General features: G+C 34.7%; 1 protein-coding gene across 1 annotated transcript in view; it reads left to right on the plus strand.

Moving 5' to 3' along the window:
* Nucleotides 1-21,997, plus strand: part of LOC142336664 (transient receptor potential cation channel subfamily M member 2-like) — a 71,454-nt gene extending 49,457 nt beyond the window's left edge. The window contains exons 11-18 of the mRNA XM_075385574.1: nucleotides 2,370-2,524; nucleotides 3,204-3,413; nucleotides 4,312-4,548; nucleotides 5,081-5,311; nucleotides 7,051-7,201; nucleotides 7,971-8,029; nucleotides 17,121-17,242; nucleotides 21,547-21,997. Coding sequence (XP_075241689.1) covers nucleotides 2,370-2,524; nucleotides 3,204-3,413; nucleotides 4,312-4,548; nucleotides 5,081-5,311; nucleotides 7,051-7,201; nucleotides 7,971-8,029; nucleotides 17,121-17,242; nucleotides 21,547-21,906 — 1,525 coding nt within the window. The 3' untranslated portion in view covers nucleotides 21,907-21,997. The remainder of the gene's footprint in view (nucleotides 1-2,369; nucleotides 2,525-3,203; nucleotides 3,414-4,311; nucleotides 4,549-5,080; nucleotides 5,312-7,050; nucleotides 7,202-7,970; nucleotides 8,030-17,120; nucleotides 17,243-21,546) is intronic.
* The last annotated feature ends 4,250 nt before the right edge of the window (nucleotides 21,998-26,247 follow it).

Here is a 26,247-nt window from a genome sequence, read left to right on the forward strand (position 1 = left end):
ACAGCTAATGGCTTTCAAGTCTTTAAAAACAATTTTTCGACTTTTTTGGCTAGTGGTTTTATCTTCTAAAAATTGGTTTTATGTCTTTGATGCCACAAATTTTTAAATACATTTTTTTAATTTTGGATAATTTTTTGGATAACCATGAATTTTTCTTTTGACAGCTTATAATAATATCATTATCTTAATCTTGATTGCTCCCAATGGCTTAGAGAGGGAGTTTAATTGACCATATATACAAATTTTACCGAAAAGCTTATGGTTTTTTGGGTTTGACATATTCTTCTCGCATTTTTGTAATTAATTTTTTTTGTTTTTGCTTGTGTTTTTTGTCGTTTTCACAGCCATTAAACTTATTGTACAAATTTATTGATAGCGTATGAATGACAAATATTATCGGTTTCCCATATAGGGCGAACTTAGCGTATTTATTGATTTCCGTTGAAAGCCATTGAAAATTAGGGTTTTGATACTAGGCGTTTTCTCAAAAAATTTGTTCATGTTTGTTGTTTTTCCATTCATTTTTTTACATTAAAAACAATCCAATTGCTTTTAGAAAATTAAATAAAAATCAAAAGTTTTTACTCGTTGTTGAAGCAAATTTTTACTCGTCGTTAAAGTGTCTATTGAAACTATGTCGTAACTGTTGTTCTCTTTGTTAGACAATATGCGTTTTCATAAATATTTTGTGAGTTGTCAATATTTGTGTTTGTTTTTGTCTTATTTTAGCAAATTCGCGTTATAATATATCCCAATGATTTTCAAATGAAACTTAGTTGACCATTTTTAACCTTTCAGTGTAGTTTTAATTGAATTAGCTCAAATAAAAGATTATTTAAAAATATATAACATTCAGATAATAACTAATGATTTTAATTACCTTAATATTTTGTGTTTATCAAAATTGTCTATATTTGTGAGTTGTTCTATAGTCCGTTTCTATAGATTAGACTAACTAGAGACATGTTCTATTGATTTTATAATTATGTTTTAGTATAATTATTTAGAATTTCTTTGTTAAAAGGCACTGGTTTTTGAGACATTTGAATTTATTTGTTTCAAAAAATGTTTCTTTATTTTTGAGTTTCGCCTCATTTTTTCTTCTTTTGTCGACATAATACCTAGTCTCATTTTAAAAAAAATTCCATGTGATTTGTAATTGAGAAAAAGTACATTCGTGTACTAGGTGCTTTTAAATTTAGATATAGTCTTTTTGTCGTAAAAGTTGTTTTGTTTCTGCTTGTTTTGTTGTTTGTTTTTTTTTCTCATTGTCTTGTTAATGAAAGATCTCTTGAGCGCTCTAATGAGGCATGGAATTATGAATTTCAGTTAGTAGTTTGGGCGTGTAACTGTTGCTCTAAACTCAAACATTTATATTTGATTATCTTTTCTTCTGGTTGACATTTATTTCAAAAATGTAAATGAGCTTCGGTTGGAACATCAGGTGCAAACGCACATTAACTAGCCTCCTTGCTTTTTTAAAAATTTAATTGAGGTTTTTATGTGATTAGAATCGGATGTTGATTCCATCCATTATGAAAAAATTTTTAATATAACTGAAACACTATTTCATTCTGATTTAGGATTTCATGCAAAAACCTATTGGTTACAACGGTTTATTATAGTCAGAATGTTCTCGAGAATATTGAAGGTTTTTATGTTTTTTTTGTAGATGATTGAAGAATCCGGTTGACCAAAAAATATCGTTTAAGATGTTCTTTTAAGTATTTTTTTTTCTAGAAGTTCTATGGTTGTATTTGATATGGTTATAGAGAAAGAAACATTTGTGCCCATTTTATTCTTTGTTTAGTTTATCAATGTAAAAATAAAGCGTTGAAAAAATTGCATTGGAATGCAGAAGGGGCAATTCAATGGGCTCGATTCAAGTTCTTGTTATCAGAGCTGTTTGATGACAAAGCAGTTATAATTAGCTGATTTTATCTGTCATTTTGCTGTAAACCTTGTTTAGTTGGTTTTTTTATGTCAATTTCTGATTCTTGATTACATCCAAATACCTGCACGTACCGGAAAGTGACTTTTGAAATGAAAACAATGGCCCTTTTTGCGCGCATTTTTCCATTTTTTGCATGACATATATGGACTTTAATTTCGACCAGAGAAGAATGGTTTGCCATCTTTTGGTAGATTCTTGTTGAGCGGAACTGCCCAATTTTGTTCACTATGCATTACAGGGTGTTTCAATAACATTGAGGCGCCAAATATTTGACCAGTTGTGAGAATTGATTGAGTTTTAGAGTACTGAATCTGCTCAATTTACGACGTAATGGTTGCTGCGACAGACGTCTTCAAGTTCATTGCTGGTCGGGTTTGTGAATGTTTCTGATAGTGTAAAAGTGGATTGCCTTTAGGTGGATGGGTGGAATTGCGAACCAGACACCGTTCTGGCAGCTAGTGCTCTGTTCTTTCTTCCCTCCTTTCATTGGATACATGATCTGGTTCAAATTTGAGTTGGAACAGATCAGAAGGAGCAAAGACTGGAAGGGAGACGCAACCAGAAAGATCTGTTAGCCTCTATTATTAGAATAATGAAAGTACAAAAAGTTATAAATTGCTCAGAAGAATTGCTCAGTCATATATTTTATCAAAGTTAACTTGACCAGATTTACAGATCGTTGAGTAAAAGCGGAACACTTCACTACCTTCACCTTCCATGGAATATAAACATCTTTAATTGACGATATACACAATTATATTGGAACGTATTAATAGTAATAGCCATTATCACCTATTACCAAGCTATCATAGGCTAAACCTTGTTAATGTGCAAAAGCGCTAAGTTTGTTCACACAGGGTTATGAATCCAAAATTTTTGTTTTTTGAGTGAAAAGAAGGCAGGTCCCAAAAATAGAACGGAAAGGGTTATAGGACATACGGCCCTAGGGTTGAGGTGTCAGACCGAAGTGACCTCTAAGACAATGTTCAAGCGCACACCTGTGCATGGTGGACTCGAAATACACATTCTGGACAAATTTTCAATAGCTGGAGAAAGGTCTGAAATTTGTCTGATCAGGGATCACTTCGTTCTGGGCGTATCTGATTAGAGGTCATTTTGGTCTTGAACCTTGACGTGTGCGGAACTGTTCCATTCAAGTAACTTTGGGCTGGGACTATAATAATTTGATTTTGCGGTGAAACTATAAGACTTCCGGGTCACTTTCATTGTGAGTCCTGGTCTGTTTCAGCCAAGAGAGACGCTAAGATGCCGGTTCTTCTCAAGTGGAGGGCATTTTACGCTGCACCTGTGACCACATTCATCTTACACTTCTTCTCCAACCTAATCTTTATTGGACTGTTCTGTTACATGGTGCTGCAAAAGATAGAGTCCTCGCCATCTGTGGTGGAGAGAATTTTGATTGGATGGACTCTCATTCTCAATCTACAGATCATCAAAGGTTATCTCTCATGTTCTAACAGTGGCATAGGTACTTGATGAATGCGCTGGTGTTGTTAGAATATAGCGTACCTATATGGCTCTATCTATTAGTATGGTCGGCCGCTGATATGATCTCCGGCGCAGTTAAAGAATATTGTTTCCTCCTAACTACATCTCTTAGCTGCTAAAGTAATTGGATCTAACACATTTACTATAATACTTCATCGATTGATATCCATTCAGATACCTTCACGGTAGCTATGAAAATCAGTATTGTGAACTATAGAATTTACATTCAGAAGAGGATGATCAATAATTTTTGTCTTAACTTATTTTGGACCAATCAAAAGAGGTGAAGTATTAAATATTGACCTTTGTTGCGAACTCGGAAACATTGAGGTAGACCGACTCAATTGCAAACTGATACAAAGGGAGCAACCAGCACATCAAGAACGAAACATAGACATATTTGATTTGTGATCTGCAAGCTTCATGAGGTTAACAACAACCTGTAAAGACAATTTTTTGCGTAGCCTTATGTGATCAAACCAAAAAAAACTGATGCGATTTTTTTGCTATCAATGACAATATAATCTGCGCATTCTTCTAAGGCGTGTTAGCTAACATTTACTGCTACTGTATACTTTATATATAACTGAGGGTGTACAATTGAGTACAAAATACCCAATTGCAAAATAGCCAATGTAACAGAATGCCCAAAATATACGCAATATTTTACCCAACCGTTAAAATTACCTGTAACAAAGATCGCTAATTTGTAATCAATGAAAAGATCAAAGGTGTAAATTGGGTATCATGGCATTGGTTATTTCGGGATATTGGGTATTTGACATTGAGTAAAATATCATGTAACTAAATGAGAGATAGTAACTTGGTACCTCTGTGCTGACTTTTAGATTACTTATCAATGAGTGACTCGAATGTGTGGCGAAAAGCAGTCTCTTTGGGAAAAGTGGAGGCCTGGTCCAGGATAGACTTCACCGTCTTCCTCACTTTCCTGGCTGGGGTGATACTGAGAGCAGTGAGACATGACAGTGAGAGTGCTCTTGAAGTGACACACTTGCTCTATGTCTTCTCTCTCATGTGCTACATCATTAGAGTGTTTGGGTACATGGCACTGAGCGACACATTGGGTATGGGAATTTTTGAAGGCACTGTCTCAAACGCCCCATCCCAAAAAACTAATAATAACGCCCCCTCTCCCCTCTGAAATAAGCAGACTATCTGTAATTATATAATTGACATATTACAGGCCTGTAATTTTTTTTTTTAATTTCAGTAACTGGCGCCCCCGCCCCCTTAAAAGGTCGCAAAAATGCTAATTTAAAAACATTATAAATATAAAAATACGCATTAGTTTGTTCACACATTTTCATGATGACCAAAATGCGCGATGTTGAGGTGTTCTAATCAAAAATATTTCGGCAAGAACAATTTTAAGCTTTTGTTGACTTTCATAAGCTTTTGGATTTTCTCTGAGGCGCAGTCAAGGACGTTTCAGGTAATATCTTTCGATACTTATTATCGAGCAAACTTGAAAACTATTTTCCATCATTACTCAACCCTACAATACCGATTTCTTGTTTCATAATTGGCATGTAATGAATCAGTACTGTTATACTATAGTAAAAATTGTTCCAGCAAAAGTTCCAGCGACCTTTTCAGGACCTCAGATAGAAATGTGTAACAAGATGCTGTACGACATGATGTACTTCACAGTCATCTTGTTTTTCGTCATCTTTGCCTATGGAATTGCAGTCCAGGCACTCATGTACCCAGGGGAGAACCAGCCCTTTTTCTCGGTGGTCTGGGGTATTCTAATCAGCCCATACTTCGAAATGGTCGGCAACCTCAACTTCCAAGGGATTGGAGCATCCAGCACTTCTAAATGTGATGGTGAGTTGTATATCTTTTCCAATATTTCTCTAAAATGGCGGAATTTTATGCGAGACTCCTTTTTTCCCTTTGAGCAAATCGTTACTTTTATAAAGCATCCCAGAGAGATAAGAATGGTGTCATGGAAAAGACCATAAAGGGTAGTTTTCATATCCATTTTAAAAATTTCAAATTGGTCGAAATTGAAAAAAGGCCCGATGAGCGATTAATATCGAAAAATTTCCTCTCTATACTAGTTGCGCATGAAGAGAATAATTAGCCGTTTTGCTATTACACATTTCATTGTTCACGAGAAAAATTAAGTCTCTGAATTGTGCCTCAATAATTACAAATAATAGTCGGGCAAAAAAGTTTTAGGCTAATTACTTGTTCAAAGTTTTTGAAAAATGTAATGTTCATCCGTGAATACTCGCGACAAAATTTAAGCTTTTTCAAATAACTTATGCCCACGTTTTGTGTAACTATATTCCATCCTTGAAATTGGCATATGAATCGTGAAAACTGGTAACAGAGTTTTGTCACACGATTCCACAAAACGCCAATTGATTGAATTTTGCTTTTTCGGGCTTTGGCCACGTAATGACACATTTGTAAACGTTAATTGTATGCATATGATCTTATTCCGAACACCGAAAATACAAACTTTTTCAAAAACCAAAAATATGATTACTCAGAAAAAAAAACCTTTCTAAGTCAACGGAAAATTACCTCATTTTTCTAACAATTTGAAGTGTGGAAGAGTTCTTTTTAAAAAAAATAAAAAAATGATTTTAATCTTCGCCACATTTTGGAAAAACCACCAAAACGAGTAGTAAATGCATAAAATCTTCTCAAGTTAGAAAGGAGTGACAATTTTTTTCTGAAATTTTTTTCTGTATTCTGTGGAACATGTTTCCAAGACCCTTTCCCGTTTTTCCTTCGGTTTCCGCTGGCATTCAGATTAATGTGTTTGTCAAGGATAACAATCAAAAAGAGTTTTCATGAAATTGATTCTATTCAATTTCCAAAAATATTATTAACTTTTCTGCCTATATTTGTTGCTCTCTTGTTGTCGCGTCATTTATTCTTAATATTGACAGGTCTCGCCATGTTCCTATAAGTGAATACTATAAGGGACCTGAATTTTTGAGTTTTGCTCCAATTTTTGCCTTTTATGGTACAGACGATTTTTTAAGTTTGGCCCCTCCTTGTAGTATTTTTTTGCTTTTTCATTTTGAGTAACAGCAAAAAGTCATTTCAGCTCTTTGAGTCAAAAATTAATGTCCTTTATGTTTTGTATACCTAATTTTTTCCAGCTTGTGAAGCAGTTGGTTTCCTTTATAAATATCCAACGGAGACAACGTTGACAGCAGATACAGAGAACATTTCAAAGTTCTTTAAAATTTTGAGCACAAAATTTTCCAAAGTCATGGATTAAAAGCATTCGCTAAAATGGAAGTCATCCATTTGACTCCGACTTTATGAGGCGGAATAAACTGGTAAAAACCGAAGGCTTTGAGTTGCTATTTTGTTCAACTAATTTGAGTCCGTGAAGTGTTAAATTTGCTGAATTAGCTGGGATGTCGTGCTTTTAAGATAATTGGGTAACTTCTCAAAATGTTTGCGAAACTTTGGGGTTTTTTTGGTAAACTTTACGAGATTTGTTTTTTTTGAGTTTTGGAAAAAGTGGTCCAAACTAGACATGGTTTGCGAATACCAATAACCAGTCTAAATGATATTTTCTTTATTTCTTGCTTTAGCTCCGGTGGACAGTCTGCCCTATCCATACGAGGTCTGTCCTGATGAGGGGTGGAAGACGCGGTTCTCAGTCTTCCTCAAGATGCTCTACATCCTCATCTCAAATGTCATGCTTCTCAATGTGCTCATTGCTCTATTCAACTACAGATTCACGTTAGTAGTCCTAGTCACTGAATACGGACAGCTACTCTTGAACTCTATTGTTTCATGTCTAGTTTAAGTTTCAATAGTATGATCACACTTGTTTAATTCACACTTGTTTAGTTCATTTCAAACAAGTTCACATCCAGTTTTACATTTCATCCTCATCATGACTCGTACAGCTCAAAACTTGTGGGATGGCAAACCAAACAAATGGCATAAATTAAGGCTCAAAGTAAGGAATCGTTGACTATAGCATTAAGCGCCTCTTTAAATGGTATACTGGAGATCTTTAAAATGTAAAAAAATGTCAAAAACAAGACATAAAGCGGTCATTTTTTCAGCAAAAAGGTCGGTTTTCAGCAATTTTTGTGGAATATTGAATCGCCATTGTCAGAGTAGTTTTTGAGAATTCCATCCTTCCTTCAATTTTTTGCTGACAAGCTTTTTAAGTTGTTCATCTCTAATTGGTCTCTTTTTTGAAAATCAAAATTGCAGAAAATTTTAACCTCTTAGCTAACCTCTCTAATCCCCTGTCTTTTTAAAAGTAAATTATGACATGCTATAAACACATGAATTATAAATTACAAACTATTAAAAATTGGATATCACAATTTATAAAGCTTTGCTTAAAATTTTGAGATGATACATGTAACGTCTGTTCAAAAACACCGACTTTTTTAGTCTTCCGGACAAAATTTCCTGACCTCTTCCGCGATGCCTTTATATACATGAATTGACAAAATTTTGAGTTCATGAGTTTTGTGCTTGTTTATTTCAGAGAAATCCAGGAGATGTCACAAGAGTACTGGAAATACGCTCGATTCCTCCTGACCAGGGGTTAGTGTTCCCTATTTTTTAAGACAAAATCTTTATGATATTATTGAGTTCGTAAGCGGCGTCACCTCCACAAAAGGAGGGCTTGCACATACTATTTATCAAATACAATTGCGACAAAAAATTGTTTGAATGAACTGAAATTACTTTAGATCAGTCCAATGGCGCTAGTTTTAAAATCGTTCACAAATTGTTTTCTTTTTAATCAATCAATTAATAAGCAGCTGTTGGGTAAATTTCCGATACTGTTCAGAAAACCTGTTTTTAAGCAAAGCCAAACCCAAAAAAATCGCGACACGAAGTTATAACTTCGTGTCACATTTTTTTTGAGTTTGGCTTTGCTTAAAAACAGGTTTTCTGAACAGTATCGAAAACTTACCCAACAACTACAACAAAGCTACTTTATATAAAAATCAACGACAAAAAGATTAAAACTAAGTAGAACAATGCGTAAAAAGATTTAAAAAGTCCTTTGTTTTTTCTTTTAATTTTGTTGGGTCATAATAGTTTGAAAAATCAAAACAATCCTATGTAAGGTTAATTTCTGGCAATTGAAAAATGAAATTTTAAACGAAGTGGTAGCAATCTCACTTTTAGTCCAGTGATATGTATAGCCAAAGATAAAAAAATTTAGAAGTTGCTAAAGATGACAAATTTTTGGAGGAGCAATTAATTGAGCTTTTTAGTACCTTTCCATGCCAAAGTTTAAGTATCTAAAATGATTTTCAAATCGCCTTCATTTTCGTCCAAAAGAGAAAAAAATGAATGGATTATGAAATCAACCCTGGCATGAGAAAGGTCCCAAAAACCTCAATTTTTTTTGTCTGATCTGGCTTATTTCAATGTCTATTTTGTAAACAAAGTCTTGGTTATTTTAAAGACTGTTCAATCATTATTCAATAAGGGTTGCAGCATAAGGTAAGCCTGTAGGAACGCTGATATTTTAATTAGCACCGTTTTTACTTTTTATTGTAATTGGTACCAGACATATACAAACCTCAAGAAGCATTGTTGGTATCTTGTGGAACTTAATATAATTGTGGTACAATGAACAATGGTCTAAGTTTATCTAGAATGTCAACGCTATGTTATCTCAGGACAGTTAATAGTGAGTTTTGGTCAACCATTATTTTAACTACAATCGATAACATGATTTGAAAGAACAGTATCGGAGGCCTTGGACTTATACCGTTATTACAGGAAGGCTTCAATTACAATTTGTACGGCTCAAGAAATCATATCAAAGCGTGAAATTGACAGACCTCTGGAGAACCGCAATATGCAATGGGCATTTCAAGATATTGTAATCACTCGGGTCCAATTTAACTGTCTGTCTGATAAAAGTTGAAATATCTTCGGAAATAATTCATTCCATAGCGCACGCAACTTTGAAAACTACAATTTTCTCAGTCAACAGATTTTTGAAATAGCTTGTCTACCATTTGACACATGCGACGTTGACACGAAAAGAATGTTTTTCAACTATGGTTCCTTATTTCGGTTGTCTATACGAGAAAAAAAAAGATGAAAAAAAACTGACAATTGTCAAGTCTAATATAAGTCTGATGACAAACTTTAAAAAGGGACTCAAAACAAAAATCAACGAACCTCAGATGACAAAGCAGACCAAAGGTGGGCTCCTTTTACAGCCTTAAAGTTTAAAGAGTTAGGGCTACCTATTTCTACGCGCGAAGTAGGCTTACCTATATCTCTCAGACTAACCGACTCGGTAAAACACTGAAGCTATATTTCAATTATAACGGTGACTATAAAGAGTAACACTGGAGTCAGGGATACGCACATCGTGCAAATACTCTAATAGACTTACTATAGTTAGTAGAGTTCTCTCTATGTAAAAGAGAATACTGTCTTCTCAGTCTCTGTTTGGACGGAGGTATATATCCAGTTTTTCTACTGCTGCGTACATCCGGGGTTAAGAGTTTTAAATCCAATTTTGAGAACTGTTGCGGAAATACGCTAGATGTGTCATCCTAGTTGAATGGTGGAGTGAAGAGTTGTGTTCTCTCTGAAGTGGGTTTGTGGCTTGTGTCGTCAGTGAGGGGTTCGTCTGATTGTAGAACCAGTGAGGGTCCCAGTTACTCACTGCATGGCCAGTAACTGTCATATAGTGAAGATTTGTTCCCAGTTGAAGGGTCGCTTGTAGTCTGTAGTCACTGTCTGGTTTGTACAAGGAGGTTTCTGTTTATCTCCATCTGGTACCAGGTTTGAACAAGTCGGATCTACCAACTTACCTTCTGGTGGAAATCCATCTTTTAGCTACAGTGTGAGTTACTTTCCCTATTAAATTTATTAGTTAAGTTTAATGTTTGCTTAGTAAGCCCCGACCGGGAGGAAGAAGAAAAGAACTGATCCTTATCTCAAATTGTGGCAAAGAAGAGAGGATGAAATTATAACATAGAAATGAAATAGAAAGAATAGTAGAGAGAAAATAAAAGTTCATGGGTTTTCAGAACAGTGAGTCTGTAAATTTTGAGGGATTGTGAGCCCGATGTTGTAGGACTCTGGAGTACGTCCGATATTCGAATTCAATGTCAGGGGCTCGATTGTCAGGATCCCTGAAGAACTCTAAGAATTCCTGATCACGTGCAGGCAAGCTGATAGGACACGGTGGAAGAGGTCGACGTTGCAGTGTGGCTGCAATGCGCGAAGATGGTTGAGGATCTGTGTCTCTTCTGCTGATGGCTCTCGATAGTCCAAGTTGTTCGTCATCCAGTCCCTGTAGAGCAGTTTAAAGGTGTGGCCTTACATGCACCTCGTGGCTCCTCTCTCTATACTTTGTAGATACTCGATCAGAACAAATATTGGTCGGTTGGTATTCGGATAGAGCGGCGAGAACAGGAAAGTATTTTTGATTGGGTCGAAATTTCGAAGTGCCTTTGCAATCTATAATTCATGTAGTCGGGCGAAGTGAGTTTTGTGTTGGCGTACTGAAGACGCGAGTTCATGTGGATAATTGCGTTTGTCATGTGGAAGAGGTGTTGGACGAATAAATAGTTGTGGATAGTGTGCAACATTTTTACTCTGTTGACCTTGTGTTTTTGGTTATTTACATCCATCTGTGTGGGATGCAAAAAACCAAACTGGAGATAGAAGGGGTCGTATTTCTGATAAATATGGTAAGGAGTGACATCGCGGGTGAAGAACGCGTCCAAATGGTTGTTCTGGCGGTCCGCAAGGGCGAAGAAGTATTTTGACGGATGCCAAAAACGTTCCGTGAACCTGGGGTTTATGGGGAAGTGGAGACACATTAGTGGGAGAACTCTATCCTGATCCTCATGGTTATACTCATTCTCCAATTGTCCAAAGGAGCAGGAACTAGCTATGGTCTTCAAGGTATGTTGTGGTAGTGTAGACGTGTAATTGATCCGCTCGGGAACATGGACACCGTGGATTGTGTCGATGCCGAAAAGATTTGTGAACTGGTGAAAGCGAAAATTTGATCCTGGCGCTCTGTGAGTAATCCCCTGAGTGGGAGCAAAAAGATTTTCTTTACCTCGAGAGGATGAGGGCTGGGGGCTTCGTGGGTGCTTTGTGTGTATCGGGCGGATGGCTGTGAACCCTGAATTAGTGAAGAGCGCACGGAATAGATTTCGTGTGTTGTGATCCTAGGGTGCCTTATAGGTGAAGAGTCAGTGCACGGATAATTTTCCGTTGATGTCGGTTTATCATAGGGTGGTGATTGTAAGAAAGATAGCTGTGGTCGGAGATGGGGAATGGTAGGGCCATACCGTGGTGAAGTTAAATGTGGTCGATGTGAAGAGCGTGCGGGCATTACTGGTGGTGGGTACACCAGTGGTTGGGACCGTGGTCGAGATCCACGAATCCCTCCAGAATGTGACCAATTTGGAACGACTGGTCCAACAGGAGCCGAGGTTGAGCTCGTGTCACTCTCGATATTTAGGTGGAGTTCACCTGAAGAGGAGGATTCGGAGGTGGGTGAAAGAAGTGGGTTCACCAGCACACAGTTTGGCGTGTCCACAAACTGTGGCTGTGGTTAAGATTGCGCCATCGTGAAGAGGGCTGGTGTTTGCATCTCACATACTGTTTCTAGTTGGCGCAGCACCAACGGTGTGAGTGGTGAAGGCAAGATGTCCTCGACCTCCAGCATGATGAGAGCGTATGCCGTAATTCATAGCATTCATAAACAGAGGTAGGGAGAGTAGAGGCGCGATGCATATTTGAGTTATTGTGTTCAGGGAGGAGAATTTCTTATAGAAATTTTCAAACGTTTTGTGTATTAGATACAATTCAGTTCGAAAATGTGGAGTGCAACTGTCAACGGAGTGTTTCCGTCTTTTCTCATGTGATGTTGGTTTATATTGTGTTGAATCGGATTGTAATACATGGAATACTGTTTGTGAAAATACTCCAAAAAATCCAGAGGTAATGATCTTAGCCAACGTGATATTGGGACCGAGAAGGGATTTGAGATTGTACTCATTAAAGGAGCTACAAAATAGTCCAAATAGGCACTGTAAAAAATTAAAAACAGTCCATACGTTGGCTATTTATTTTAATACGTACCATGGTTATCCAAAGATTCTTATGAGGGATTCTTTTAAATTCTTACTGTTGATTAAATCACGTCAATCAAGACAGCGAAGTGTAAATTCTTTTCCGTTAATAAAGAGGTTGTTATAAAGTTGTTGTACTCACTTTGTAATTGTGAGAATTTTGCTTGTAATTGTGCTTGTTTGGCAAGATCCGCAAAGCTTACAGCTTGTTCTACTTCAAATTTCTCGGCGGCGTTGTCTTCTAGTTGTTTAAATTTCATTTTATCGATGGATTTAGTCCAATCGTGGTGACTATATATGCAAAGTCGTTCTGCAGTAAAGTCTGCGTGGGTGAAGCGGTTTTCAATTTCGTCAACTGTGTAAGTTCTGACGGGGTTTCTCGCTTTAATTTGGTAAGGCGTTAAAAGGTATGACTCGTCGCCATCCGCATCTAGTGAGATTTGTTGATCAAAATTATCCGATTTACTTGGTGCTTTAATTGACCAAAGGCAAGTCTTATGTGTGACTTATTCTGAAAACTGTAGTTTGTTTTGGTAGAATATAGGGATTCGTTCAAAAATTGGTTTTCAAATATTTAAAGAGATAATGAAACAACTTTATATTGAAAGATTGAAATTACGTTTGAGCTTTTAAGTGTAGCGAATGTGTGTCGTTGTCCTGTGATGACATACCCTACGAGCAGAAATTTTTGTTTTAAAAAAATAAATCCAGTTTGATAATTAAATCTAGATCGCAAAGTTTTTTTAAATAGATAGACTTGGTAAAGATAGAATAGATAAATACAAAAGAGGTTGTATAACAGTATGAAGGATTTCTTCATTTCAACGGATTGAGTACTAAAACGAAAAGAGAACGATAGACAATAGGTAAGTTCTACTTCAAAGTTGCATTCTTTAAAAAAAATTATCAATTAAAAAACTATTTTTAGGAGAAATTGAGATCCCGAGAACAAATTTTGCTTGTCTCCGAAATAAATTGCGAACTGTACTGTCTTTTATCAATCCAGTGGCCTCCTATTTTTTAGTGCAACATAATTTCACAATTTGGCCTTTTAACTAAGTGCCGAAAGATTAAATTGACATATGTTTTCTGAACTTAAATTGAGAATGCAAAACGGCTCAAATTCAAACAGAGCTTTCCAAAAGAAAACATTCACCAGGTAAAAATAGATTGATGAAACTTGAATTTGTTTTTAGTACTTAACAAATGATTGTTCTACCCAAATGGTTTTTAGTTATCATAATCACACATACGCCAAAGAACAATGAATCATAAATTAAACTCCAATTTCATTAAAAATTTTAAATGCTCAATTTTGGAAACGCAATTGAAATCTTACAATAAAATTTATCAGTTTTGAGGAACTAAAGGTTTTGGAATATCTGCTAAAAGTTTTGAGGCAGAAACTGAAGAAAAACAAATCGTTCTAAAAAAATTGCACCCAGAAATGTCAATTTAATTTGTGTCTAGGATAAACCGGCAATCGGTGAGAAAACAAAGTTTCGCATATGTTTCATTATTGATTTAGGAAGACTTTAATGAATGAAATTTAAGGGTATAAGGGACAACAAAAGCGGACAGAAATGAAAATGAGTGTACAGTCAACACAAAAAGTTATGAACACCAGTCATTCATAAGCTTCCTGTATTCCACCACTGCAATCGTTGAGATCCTTCATTAATCAGACGGTAACAAATCTACAGAGAAAATACACCTAAAGTCAAAACTGAAACTTTCATACTATAAATAGTTTCAAAATAGCGAAAAACCATAGTTCATTAGGCTTGTCTTTAATGCAACTTAGTATCAAAAAAAACAGAAGGACAAATAAATTAACAAAATTTTAGCTGTAACACGTAGTGACATATTCAACAAAATTTTTAGTGGCCACAATTAGTTTAGGAAAACAGCAATAATACGGTAATAAGACGTTTGAATAAACACTGACATGTAAACAAAATAGGCTTAAAAACAGTAGGATCATATTTTTAATTTCACCAGATCGAATGTCAGACTAAAAGGAACGATAGGCAATAAATCAATTCTAATTCGATTTGCATTATTCAATAACAATAATTTATCGAATAAGAGAGATCAAACTTCAAGAAAACATTGAAAAACGATATCAAGAAGTCATCATTTGTCTTGCTTTCAAACTAACTATCAAACTGTAAAGTCTTGCATGTAAAAAATTCATTATTGTTCTCAGCTCCTGGTTCCAAAACTTTTTGAAGCATTTTCAATAGCTCAATTTGGATTTTATTATAGATAAAGAAGTGAAAATAAACAAAAAAACAACTTGACAGCGCAAATTCCAATAGAGACCATTTAATCTAGATAATTATAAGCTAATTTAAAAATTCGATGTACCAGGACTACTCTAATATATCATATGATTCTGTCTATTCAAAACAAAAATCCAGAAAAAAGCCACGAAAACTCCAATTTCTTGAGAAAATTACTGCTAGAAACTGAAAAAAAAACAAATACAACTTCATAAAAATCTGAAATTACTCAGAGCCTTCAAATAATTTTAACTATGAGGCATTCGGAGCCTCTTGTTATTAAGAAGTGTTAACAAGCCGGCAAGCCATAATTGAGATGCAATTCTTCCCCAAAATGTCTTTATTTATGAGGTCAATCCAAAGTTTCATAGATCATTACGATTTTTCTGCAAACCATATATTCTTTAAAATAATCGGAATAAATGATAAGTCCAGTTGTCAGCAACCAAATTTAATCACAAAAACCTAATAAAAGAAAAACTAAATTTGGACAAAACTCCAAAACTCTTCAAATGTTTACAAAACTCAATTTGAGTATCTATTTGAGCAATGAAGTGAGAGGCAAATTCACATTCAGGTAGTCTTCAGTAATAACTTATGAAATGTTAAGCAAATGTGATTAAAGGGCAAGACATCAAAACAACAAAAACGGTCAGAGCTCCAAATTTCTTAAATTTAATGGAAAACTCTTGGTTGAATTTGTAAAAACCATTGCCATGAACGCAAGCCTTTAATAAGCTTCTGTTATTCTAGTACTAAAATAAATAGACCCTTGACTACTAAAACTTAAACTAGCACTTTGAAAAAACTAGAGAGAAAAATTTCTAAATCAAAGCTCAAAAGTTATCTAAATTGTTACTAAAAAAATTGTTTTAATGTGATGAATGCTGTAATCTATAAGTTAAGAACGATATTTAGCTTCATTTTTCGATCTTTGAGTTTTCATGAGACCTTTCAGTTTAATGACTCAGTAACAAACTAACACCAAGAACAATAAGTTGAACAAACAAACATTTTTTAAAAAAATTTTAGTGCCAAAATCAACAATCATTAGTTGCCAACAGACAAACAGCATAAGTTCACTATCAATACAAATGCATCTTCAACGCAATTAGCATACTTTACCGGAAAGCTGCGAGAGAAAAAAACAGAAAACAAGTCAATTAGCAGCAAAGAATAAAAACAATAAACAAACATCCCGGTTTTTTCAGACTTAGCAAAATCCGTAAATTATGAAAAAGGAAACATAATTGAGAATTTTTTTTCTTAAATTAGATAAAGTTCAAAAATTTGAACAGAATTATTGCTAAAAGTGAAATAATCACAAAAATTTTAAATCTCGGAGACTGTCGTTCGACAGTTTTCTAGTGATATCACACTTTCTTCGCAAAATATATCGATCATCAAAAGTAAAGTTAAATCTCATTTAAATTGATATCATTTACTCGCATCGGTCTCAGGAAAATAGTTACTTTTCTATAATAATTTTCTATAAAAATTCAGAATTGAACCGGAAAAACTTTTTTCAATGTGTAGTTTCTAATTTATACCAAACTACTAATTGCTTTGTTTCTAATTTTCTTAGAGTCCTTCAATTTTTCAAATCCAAGATGTTGGCTCCAAGATGTTGGCTGCCACCCGTTCCACAACACTCAATATCGAATTTTCTCTTAAAATCTAAATTAAAGTTGGAGCAGTTGTCTTGCGCCCAGTTACTGCATGTTGCTCACTGAAATTTGGTGCTCTTAGTGGTAAATTGTGTTGACGCGAATAGAGATAATGCAATTTAAAGTCGTTCAAAGATAGGGTATAATTCTGGTGGCGGTCAAGCAAGCCGACAGGCAAGCAAGCCGAATTTTGAAAATGAGGTCAAATAAGCCGAAAAATTTTGCGATACCCGTATTTTAAGTTGCCCCTGGGCGCGCTTCGCCGCGGTTTCCGGATTACATCCCACAACGGCTAACAATGTATTATTTCTGATAGATTACATGACTATTACATAACTTTCGGCTTGCTTTTCTGTTGGCTTATTTTTACTTCGGCTTCCTTTGCGTTCGCCGTTCCATTCTTATCCAATTTGTTTTTCGTCGCTTATATTCATTATGGGCAAACATGACCAACAAATGATATAATTTCAATTTAAACACGCTGGAGTATGGTCGCTACCCACCCCAATGAAATTTTCAGTTTGGTTTAAAAAACTTTTCACACAGCTGTTTTGGTGATCCGCAGTACGGGATTTAAATTCGAGTGCCAAACTTCTGGTTTGTGTAGAGTACGCGAACAAGAGTGAGTTGCCGCCTCCTGTGAACATAATCCAGCTGATCTATTACGTCATCAGGGCCATTGTCAAGAGAAAGATGCCCAGGTGGCAATTCATTAAAAGAGAACTCAAGGTAAGCACAACGAACAAATTTTGTTTAGCGTGCTCTATTATGTATATACTATCAATGTAAAACGCCAATTTGTTTGTTCACAAAAATACTGCGTCAAATTTTAAACAAACCGTTGAAAATTAATTTAATGTTGTCAAATATTTTTGATTTTTCTGTAATACGAAAAAGACATTGTTAATTCCTCTAATACACATAAAAATAAAATGCAAATTGTACAGAGGCAATGTGCAGTTAACAAAATATCATTATCTAAAATGAAAAACATTAAATTCCCGGGTTGAAGTTTCTTTGATTTCATACAAGGATCATATATGATTTCATACTGCCCATACTTGATTTCTTAGTACGATCCTTGTATGAAACCAAAGAAATCATATATGATCCTTGTATGATTACCAAGAAATCATATATGATCCTAGTACGAATACCAAGAATCATACATCTATTTTTGAAAATATTTAACCATTTATGTTTTTTTGTTTTTATTCGGTAGGGCGTCACATATATGATACCCCGGCATCACATTGTGATCCGCCAAAAGACCCTAACGTACAATATCAATTGCAAGTTGGGCACAAGTAAAAGAGTAAGTCCAAACAAATAACAAAATTTTTGACATACTCTGAAGCCAGTTTATACATATAAATGCTCATTTATAAAAAAAAAGTAACCAAGAATAAATGCATATCACGTCATATTCGTTTTCTGAATACGTTTAAACCACAAAGTTATTCTTTCAGCGCACACAAAGAATCAAATGTGGATTGCAAATGCGATATAATAATTTAATAAGTCCTCTGACTACATTATACGAGAATTTGTGACACCAGTCAATGTATTATGTGTCATATATGACCTTGTATGAAATCCAAGAAATTTTTTCAACTTCAATAAAAAAATCAAAATTATACAGTTTTTAGTCTTTGAATTTTTTTGTATGATCCTTGTATGAATTCTAGGAAATCATATATGGTCCTTGTATGAATACCAAGAATTCATACAAATCATATATGACCTAGTATGATTACTAAGAATCATATATGACCTACTACGAAATCAAAGAAAGTTGTATGATCGTTGACCCGGGTTAGTTTTTCGAAGAACTGGGCCTTGTATTAGTAAAAGCAATCGTAAAGTTTTTTTAACACAATTTTTATGTACAGCGTGAACATTTACTATCTAACTAAAATTTAAAATCCAATGCTTACAATGACATCCTGTATATCAATTACTTTTGGGTCCTTCAATTTTCTTCCTAAAATATTCTTTTAATTCTTTTTTCAAGGACGCTCTCGAAATCATTTTAAGTCTGATATTAGGAGGCAATATTATGAATTGGACTGGCTTGTGCATTAATCACTTTTAATTGCTCTCAAACGAAGTTTGTAGCAATTATAATAGTCCTGTCGGTCTTTTTTTATGCAATTTTTCGCTTGACCGATTTTTCGTCTGACGCTTTTAACTTTTTGTCCTCAAAAACGAGATAAACAGGTAGCGCACAGCGGGCATTGAGTGCTCTTAGAGCCTTTCACCACTATTTCAGCTCAAACTGTTTTGGAGAATTAAACTTATGGCGTGAAGGGCGGTTCTTAGAAGTTGAAAACACCCATTCACTGTTCACCCCCCCCACACTATTGCCCCAAAGCCACCCAGCGAAGTGCTGCCCCACCACCACTGTTGCCCCTCCCCCTCCCTCCCCATCAGCCCCCGGTGCATCCCCCCGCATGCCTACGTTCGAACAACCGATCGCTAAAGACACGCAATTTTTAAATAATTTTCACAACTTTTTTCAAGCTTTCTGAAAACTTTTGTCAGTTTCTGAGTTTCTGAGACTAAAAGGCCTCCTCTAGCGTTTGATAGTAGGTTGCTGCAATAGTTTCTAGGGGTAGTGGAATGGTTTCAACAATTTAACATCATGAATTTTAGCGTTTCTTTTGATAAAACGTGCAAATATTTACAATTTTTTTTGACATTTATTTCTTATTATTCACGTCTATTCGCGTTACAAACGCATGGGCCAGACAGAAATCGTCCCTAAGAGTTTGATAATAAGATTCGGAAAAATTTCAATTTGCCATGAAATGCCTTTCAATTTTTTGATGACAAATTTTAGCGACTTTTTTGATAAAGCTTGCATTTTGTGAAAATTCTTTGAATTTTTTTTTCGTTTTTCAGATTCCTCCAGCCTCAAGAATTAATGAACCTCCTCTAGGATTTGGCGATAGTTACTGTATAGTTTCTAAATGTAATGGAATGTTTTTCAAGATTTCAACACCACGAATTTTTTTTTTACAAATTTTGCAATTTTTTTTTAATTTTTTTGACATTTATTGTCATTAATCAAGCTTTCAGCCTAACAAAAAATCTCCGTTAGGTTTTGATAATAGATTATCGGAAAGTAATGTTTTTTGGCTATTGATTAGTTTTAATTCTTATCAAAATTTTTAGCAGTTTTTTTAAGCAGCTTGCAATTTTTTCAATTTTTTAAAAATATTTTTGTGATTTTTTTTAGGTTTCTCTATCCTCAAAAGCCAGATAACTTCCTCTAGGTTTTGATTATAGGTTACTGCATAGCTTCTGCATGTAATAGATCTGTGGATTTTAATATCAGCAATTTTTAAAAACATTTATACTTTTTTCATTTTTTTTTTTAATTCAGATGAATGTTTTACCATTTTTTCCTGCACCAAGCTCCCAGGAACCTCCTCCGAGGTTTGATTATCAGCTGTTGCATATTTTCTAGATTTTATGAAATGTTTATCAATATTTTATTGACTCTAGCTTTTGCAACTTTTTGCTAAAATTTAATTTCTTTTTCAAAATTTGGGAAAATTGTTATCATGTTCGAAGTTTTCGGATCTTTATGAGCCAGTGAAACTATTTAGAACTTGAAACAAGGACACTGGATATTCGCATGTGACAATAAAAAAAGTTTTGAAGATTGAAATGTCTTTAGCAAGATTTTGTTAAAATTCGCGGTTGTTTTGTTAAAATTTGCTGTTGTTTTGTGAATTTTTTTTTTAAATTTGCGGTTGTTTTGAAAAACTGTACTGTCCTATGAAGCTTTTCAAAACTTGCAGATGGGTTACTTGACATAACTTGAGGGACAAAAAATAGTTTTCGACATTTTCACCGTAAAATCTGGAAGCTTTTCTTTTAAATTTTTGAACATTTTGCAATTTTTTAAGTATCGGTCTTTTAAATAGATTAATAGCCGTGTCAGCAATTCCAGACGGCTAGTATTGCGCTCCTAATCTTTTTACTTCATCTAAAATTTGTGTACGTGACGTTATTTCTGCTCTTAGGTCAATTGCGTGACTTACCTCACTCAAAAAATGACTTCTGAACTCACTTATGGAACTATAAATTTTATGAACATTTACTAATTAAGGGTCAATAGTGTGCGTCTAATTCGTGCCAAAATTATATGCCTTAATTCCTGAGTAGCAGAGTCTTGCGTTTTAATTTTGAATATTGATTTTGAAAAAGCTCCATTAGGGTTTTTCCTTGTAGAGCAAAAATGTCGCATAAAAACGACAGTCCGAATCTAACCCAAAAGATCTATTGGTCTATTAAAAAGCTGGTGGTCGATCTGTCAATATTATTTCTTTAGTTGTTTCAATCTTTTGTAGGCCACAAGCGTCTATCGCGGCTATTTTCCGGCAATCTGCTGGCTATGTTTTATTTACTAATAAAGTTGGAAAATTAAAAGTTGCAAAGTCGAATCAAACTAAAGCTATCCTCACTAAACCGTGGCTAGCTACTGACGAAGCCAACCGCTCGCCTGTCCTTTGAGAGCTATTTGCTGGACGTTAGTTGGTTATGTTTGTTTTTCTAATGAATACACTACCTAATAGTTTTGTGTTGAAAACTTGTCAATGCAATTTTAATGAATTCAAATGGTTTTTTATTCGGACGAGACAAAATTCTGAGACTGAGATCAGAATCATTTATATTTTATATAGAAATCTCATAATAATATCCTGTATCACAAGTAACTATACGTTTTTAAATTTTAATTCGTTCCATATTTTTGTCATTTTTGAAAATGATTTCAAAAATTGGCAATAAATTACTCTATTCAATAGAAAAAAAGGAAAGAGATCGTGAAATAGAAGAGAACCCGATATCCAACATTCAAAATTTAAAAAAAAAATCGAGATTTTTTATCTGAAGCGCTATAATAGATTTACATGTAGTAGAGATGCACATTAAATTTCGATCAAGGTGTTAAAAACAGTTTGAAACTCATTTTTTGTTATGGAATAACATTTTTTTATGTAGACTAATGAGTTTTTATGTAGACTAATGAGAGGAACCAAGTTCACAAATGGGAAGACCTCAGAGCAGCCGAGTACCTTCGAAGAACTGTCAAAGAATGCGAAGAAAATGTCGAAAATAAAGTGAGCAGAATTGAGAAACGACTCGCAAAACTTCATAAATCGACGCAAAATATGGAAGCTTCGATGAAGAAAATGGGCGCACTTGACAAAACATCCGATGAAATGAACCACGGTGAAAAGGTCCAAAAAGTTCAACCTGTCGTTTCTGCTGACACGAAAAAACTGGAGAGTGAAATGGCTGCAATAAAAGCTTCACTAGCAAGATTAGAAGCTTTAATGATTCAAAAACCAAAATCATCAGCCGCTGGTCGACAAGTGTAACATTGATTCCAAATCTTTAAGTGCACATTTTTGTTTAAACTATTAGAAAGTTGATGTAATTTGAAATACTGAATTGAAAGGTTTACTTGCTCGTTCTTGTAAAAGCATGCACACGCGTGAGATCCTCTATTAAAATCATTGAATTTAATTGGTGTAATGGCTATTATCTTCCTCAGAGCCAGTAAATTGAACAAATGAAAGAACACGACATCAAGGCTGAGCAGAGCGTTTCCTCGAATTTTAAAAAGCATTGAAACGAATTAAACTATCAGAGAGCGGAAGCTATCATTCGGAAATAATTTTTATTGCATTTGACCAGCTGATTCAGTCAATTTCCGAATTCGAGGTTTGTAGATCAACGGATGCTGTTGTCTTGCGCCCAATTACTGTTGACCACTGAAATTTGGTGTTCGTAGTGGTAAATTGTGTTGGCGCGAATAGAGATAATGCAATTTAAAGTCGTTCAAAGAGAGGGTGTAGTTCTAGTGGCGGTCATGCAAGCCGACAGGCAAGCAAGCCGAATTTTGAAAATGAGGTTAAGTAAGCCGAAAAATTTTGGGATACCCGTATTTTAAGTTGCCCCTGGCGGGCCGGTGGGCGCGTTGTTTCTGGGTTACATCCCACATCGGATGAGAGGCATCGCCATGGACAGCGTTCCGCTGAGGCCCGTAAGTAGTATGCTCATCTGCTATATGACTGGAGGGGGGTCCGGACATCCCCCCTGCAAAGAATTTTACCACCGAAAAACTGATTTTCTCTCAGTGAAATCAAGTTTTTTATTTAAGTTTCACCAGTCTGAGAGTCTTTTCTTGTGATACGTTGACTGGTGAAACTTAACCAAAAAACTTGATTTCACTGAGAGAAAATCAGTTTTTCGATGAAAAAGTTCTTTGCAGGGGGGGGGGGGGGGTTGTCCGGACCTCCATCTCCATCCCTCCAGTCATATAGCAGCTGCCGGTTGCTGGTGTGCTGGCGTTAAGGCAACCTAGAGCAGTTCCTCATTTGCTCGAAGGTAAAAACTGATTTTCTATAGAACTAAAAATTTTCCTATAAGGCCTCAAACTTGGGAAAAAATTCAAAATTTTGGAAAGTTTTTTTGCGAAAAAATTTTTGAAGTCCTAAAAATGGTCTGAAATGGATTTTGCGCTCTCAAAGAGCACTCAAAAGTGATATTTTGTTGACTCCACTTTTTTTCACCTATGCACTATGGTGGTTCGAAACATACAAAAAATTAAAAATTTTTCGAAAATGTTTCAAAGTTTTTCGATGTTCTAAAATGGTCTGAAATGGATTTTGCGCTATGAAAGAGCAATTTTTGTTGACTTCACCTTTTCACCTGTGCACTAGGGGGGGGGGTGAAAAACTACCAAATTTTTGAAATAATATTTTCAAAACTTTTCGGAGTCCTAAAATGGTCTGAAATGGATTTTGCGCTATAAAAGAGCCTTCAAAAATGATTTTTGTGGACTTCATTTTTTTCAACCAAGTAGGGTGGGTCAAACTCAGGTTCCGAAATGGTCTGAAATTAGTCAAAAGCACTCAGAAGCCGTTTTTGTTGAGAAGAATTTGCAAAATGTGCAGTATGATGTGGAAAGCATGTCTTTATTTTTTATATACATTTGTAACTATGTATGTTTCTATCTAAACAAGTACGTATGTTTGCTTGCATGTGTTCAAAATTGTGTTTTTTATGAATGAATGAACAATTGAAAGAAATGACAGAATGTATAATTGTTTATAAGTAAATGTGACTGTGCTTAAGTTTAGTAATATATTTGTATGAGTATAAGCTGGATTGTATGTTTGTGTGTAGATATTGTAAATGTGTGTATATGTTAAGACGTTTTTGGCTGTATGTGTGTATGTTTTTCTATGCGTATACGGTGGAATGTATGTTTATATGTCTGAATGTGTTTATGTATTTATGTATTTATATGCATGCAAGTTTGACGAGAGAGAGAGAGAGAGAGAAAAGTCCTTGGAGGGCAATTTGATTGTTTAGAAGAAGGTTGTTATTTGTCTCCACGATCCAATAATTTTATGCCTTACAAACAGATTTTGTCCTTCACCGTTGTTAAACTCATGTTTTTGACCTTTAAACATTGGCAATCAAAATGTCACAACCGGAGACAACAACAAATTTTTGATGTTCTGAGCTTGTTTTTTTAAAACAGAATTTTCTACGCCTATCCAGCTATCATATTAAAAATTTTCAAGATTATTTACAGGAAAAAATTTAAATTTATGCTTTTGTCTTTAATCCTTCGCAAGACAATAGAAAAGTGTGGCAATCGGAGACACAAACTACTTTTGGTGATCTGAGCATGATTTTTGAAAACAAATTTCTCTACACTTATTCAGCTACCCTTTTAGGAATGAGCAAGATTATTTTCAGGAAAAATGTTTTTGAGATAAATTGTTGAGAGATGAACAATAAATTGAGCTAAGTAAACAGAATAAATTCTTTAAAAAACCGAAAAACTGGTGAGAAACAATAATAAGCAGGAGCAGCCGAAAACTATGATATTCAGGAGCAGCTGAATTTTTCAGTTAAATAGAGTAGAACGATTGGAATTCATCAAGAGCTTGAATCAGGCAAAAAGTGTAATGATGTACAAGAAGAGTAGTTTGCCCTGGAACTGTAAAAATTGCTAAAATTTTCAAAAGTTAATTAGCCACTTTATCAATTAAGTAAGAACAAACACAAACTATTGATTCTAGGGGTGGGGGTTGCTAGAAACAGCTTCAGAAATGTATAGGTCTTGTTTGCGTATTTGTAATAGCAATAATGGAAATTGCGTGCTGGGACTGAAATATTAAACAATAGCGAAACGCATCTTCAGTAAATGCTTGCGATAATTTCAACTATTGAACACTACATGTAAGGTACCAGAGCACCTCAAGCAACCAGAAATCAAAAAAATTCATTATAATGTCTTCTTGGATCAAATTTACTACGTTCAGTAACCCTGTGTTAATATTTTGGATTACTTATTGTTCTGTCCACATTTTAAAATGAGATTATCGTAACGACATTTCCTAGAGCATCAGAAAGAAGTAATTGGGAAGGAACCTAAAATTAAAAGGAGCAGAGTCTTTATAACATATAATGGGGCTAAGTAGTCTGGATAACATATTGGAATTTAACACAACACTACTGCTACCTACTACTGCTACTGCTTACTACTACTACTACCTACAACTACAATCTGCAATTAGTACCTACTACTACTAATACTGCTAACTACTAGTACTACCTACAACTACTACTAGGTAATATTACTAACTACTACAACAACTTATTGGTTCTAAGTTACACTAGTACCTACTACTACTTCCTTTTAATACCTTCAAATATTACCTATTGTTTACTAACTATCTACAACAAAGTGTGTCTGTTTTTTTAAAAAAATGAAAATTTTTATCTCTAGAGACTCGTTGAGCATAAACAACAAAAACTTTTATCTATCTCAAGGTAATGTGTCCTGACTGATATAGACCGATAGAATTTACCCGCCAAAATTCTCAACAAATCATTAAGTGTTTGAAATTTTTCAAAGATATAAAAACGCTGAAGCTTTTGTCGTATACATTAACTCAATATTTTTCAACTCAATGTTAGTTTGTTAATAAACAATTTAAAAAATCCATGGTATGATATATCAGGTTGATATTTAATTAATTAAATCAATGAAGGATTTTACTGTTTAGCGAACCAGTCTAGTTTTTAGAACTTCAAATAAGTTTTATTGCTATGTTCTTTTTTTGAAGTGCAAAATTTGTGTACTTTTTTCATGTATGAGGGATCAGTCATAAACTTAAGTCTTTTGTTCAAATGCTGTTTTTTGTTCATTCAATGTATGACGTCTGATTCCATTTGCAATTACTTGATAGACATGGAATGCAAAATTTCTAATATGAAGGACAGTATAGTGTAAATTTTGACTGGTTCACAATGGCGTTGCATTTTGTCTATTTATAATATCAACTTTATAGAAACATGCCTCCTTCAAAAATTTCAAAGCGTGTACCTTAATGGAAACAAACACTTTACAACGTACCTACATTATCCAAAAAACTGAGGTTTTACTCTATACAGTTGTGTTCGTATGTTTATTCAGAGTCACCTGTTGTTTCAGTTTCAGGTACAACAAAACTTTTTCTGAATCCTTACGTTTCAAAAATTTGTATAGACTGAAAACTGCTTGGATAGTTTGCAACAAGGACATGTTAGTTGAGTTTCATATTAACGTTAGCTTCGGCTCCGGATGGGTTCACAGCTAAGACTGTAATTGTGAACTTGCTAGTCATCAAAAAAGTTTAGCGCTACGTGATTCGCAA

The sequence above is a fragment of the Convolutriloba macropyga genome, chromosome 3 (genome assembly GCF_964194025.1).
Source record: "Convolutriloba macropyga chromosome 3, txConMacr16.3, whole genome shotgun sequence".
Taxonomy (NCBI): Eukaryota; Metazoa; Xenacoelomorpha; order Acoela; family Convolutidae; genus Convolutriloba; species Convolutriloba macropyga.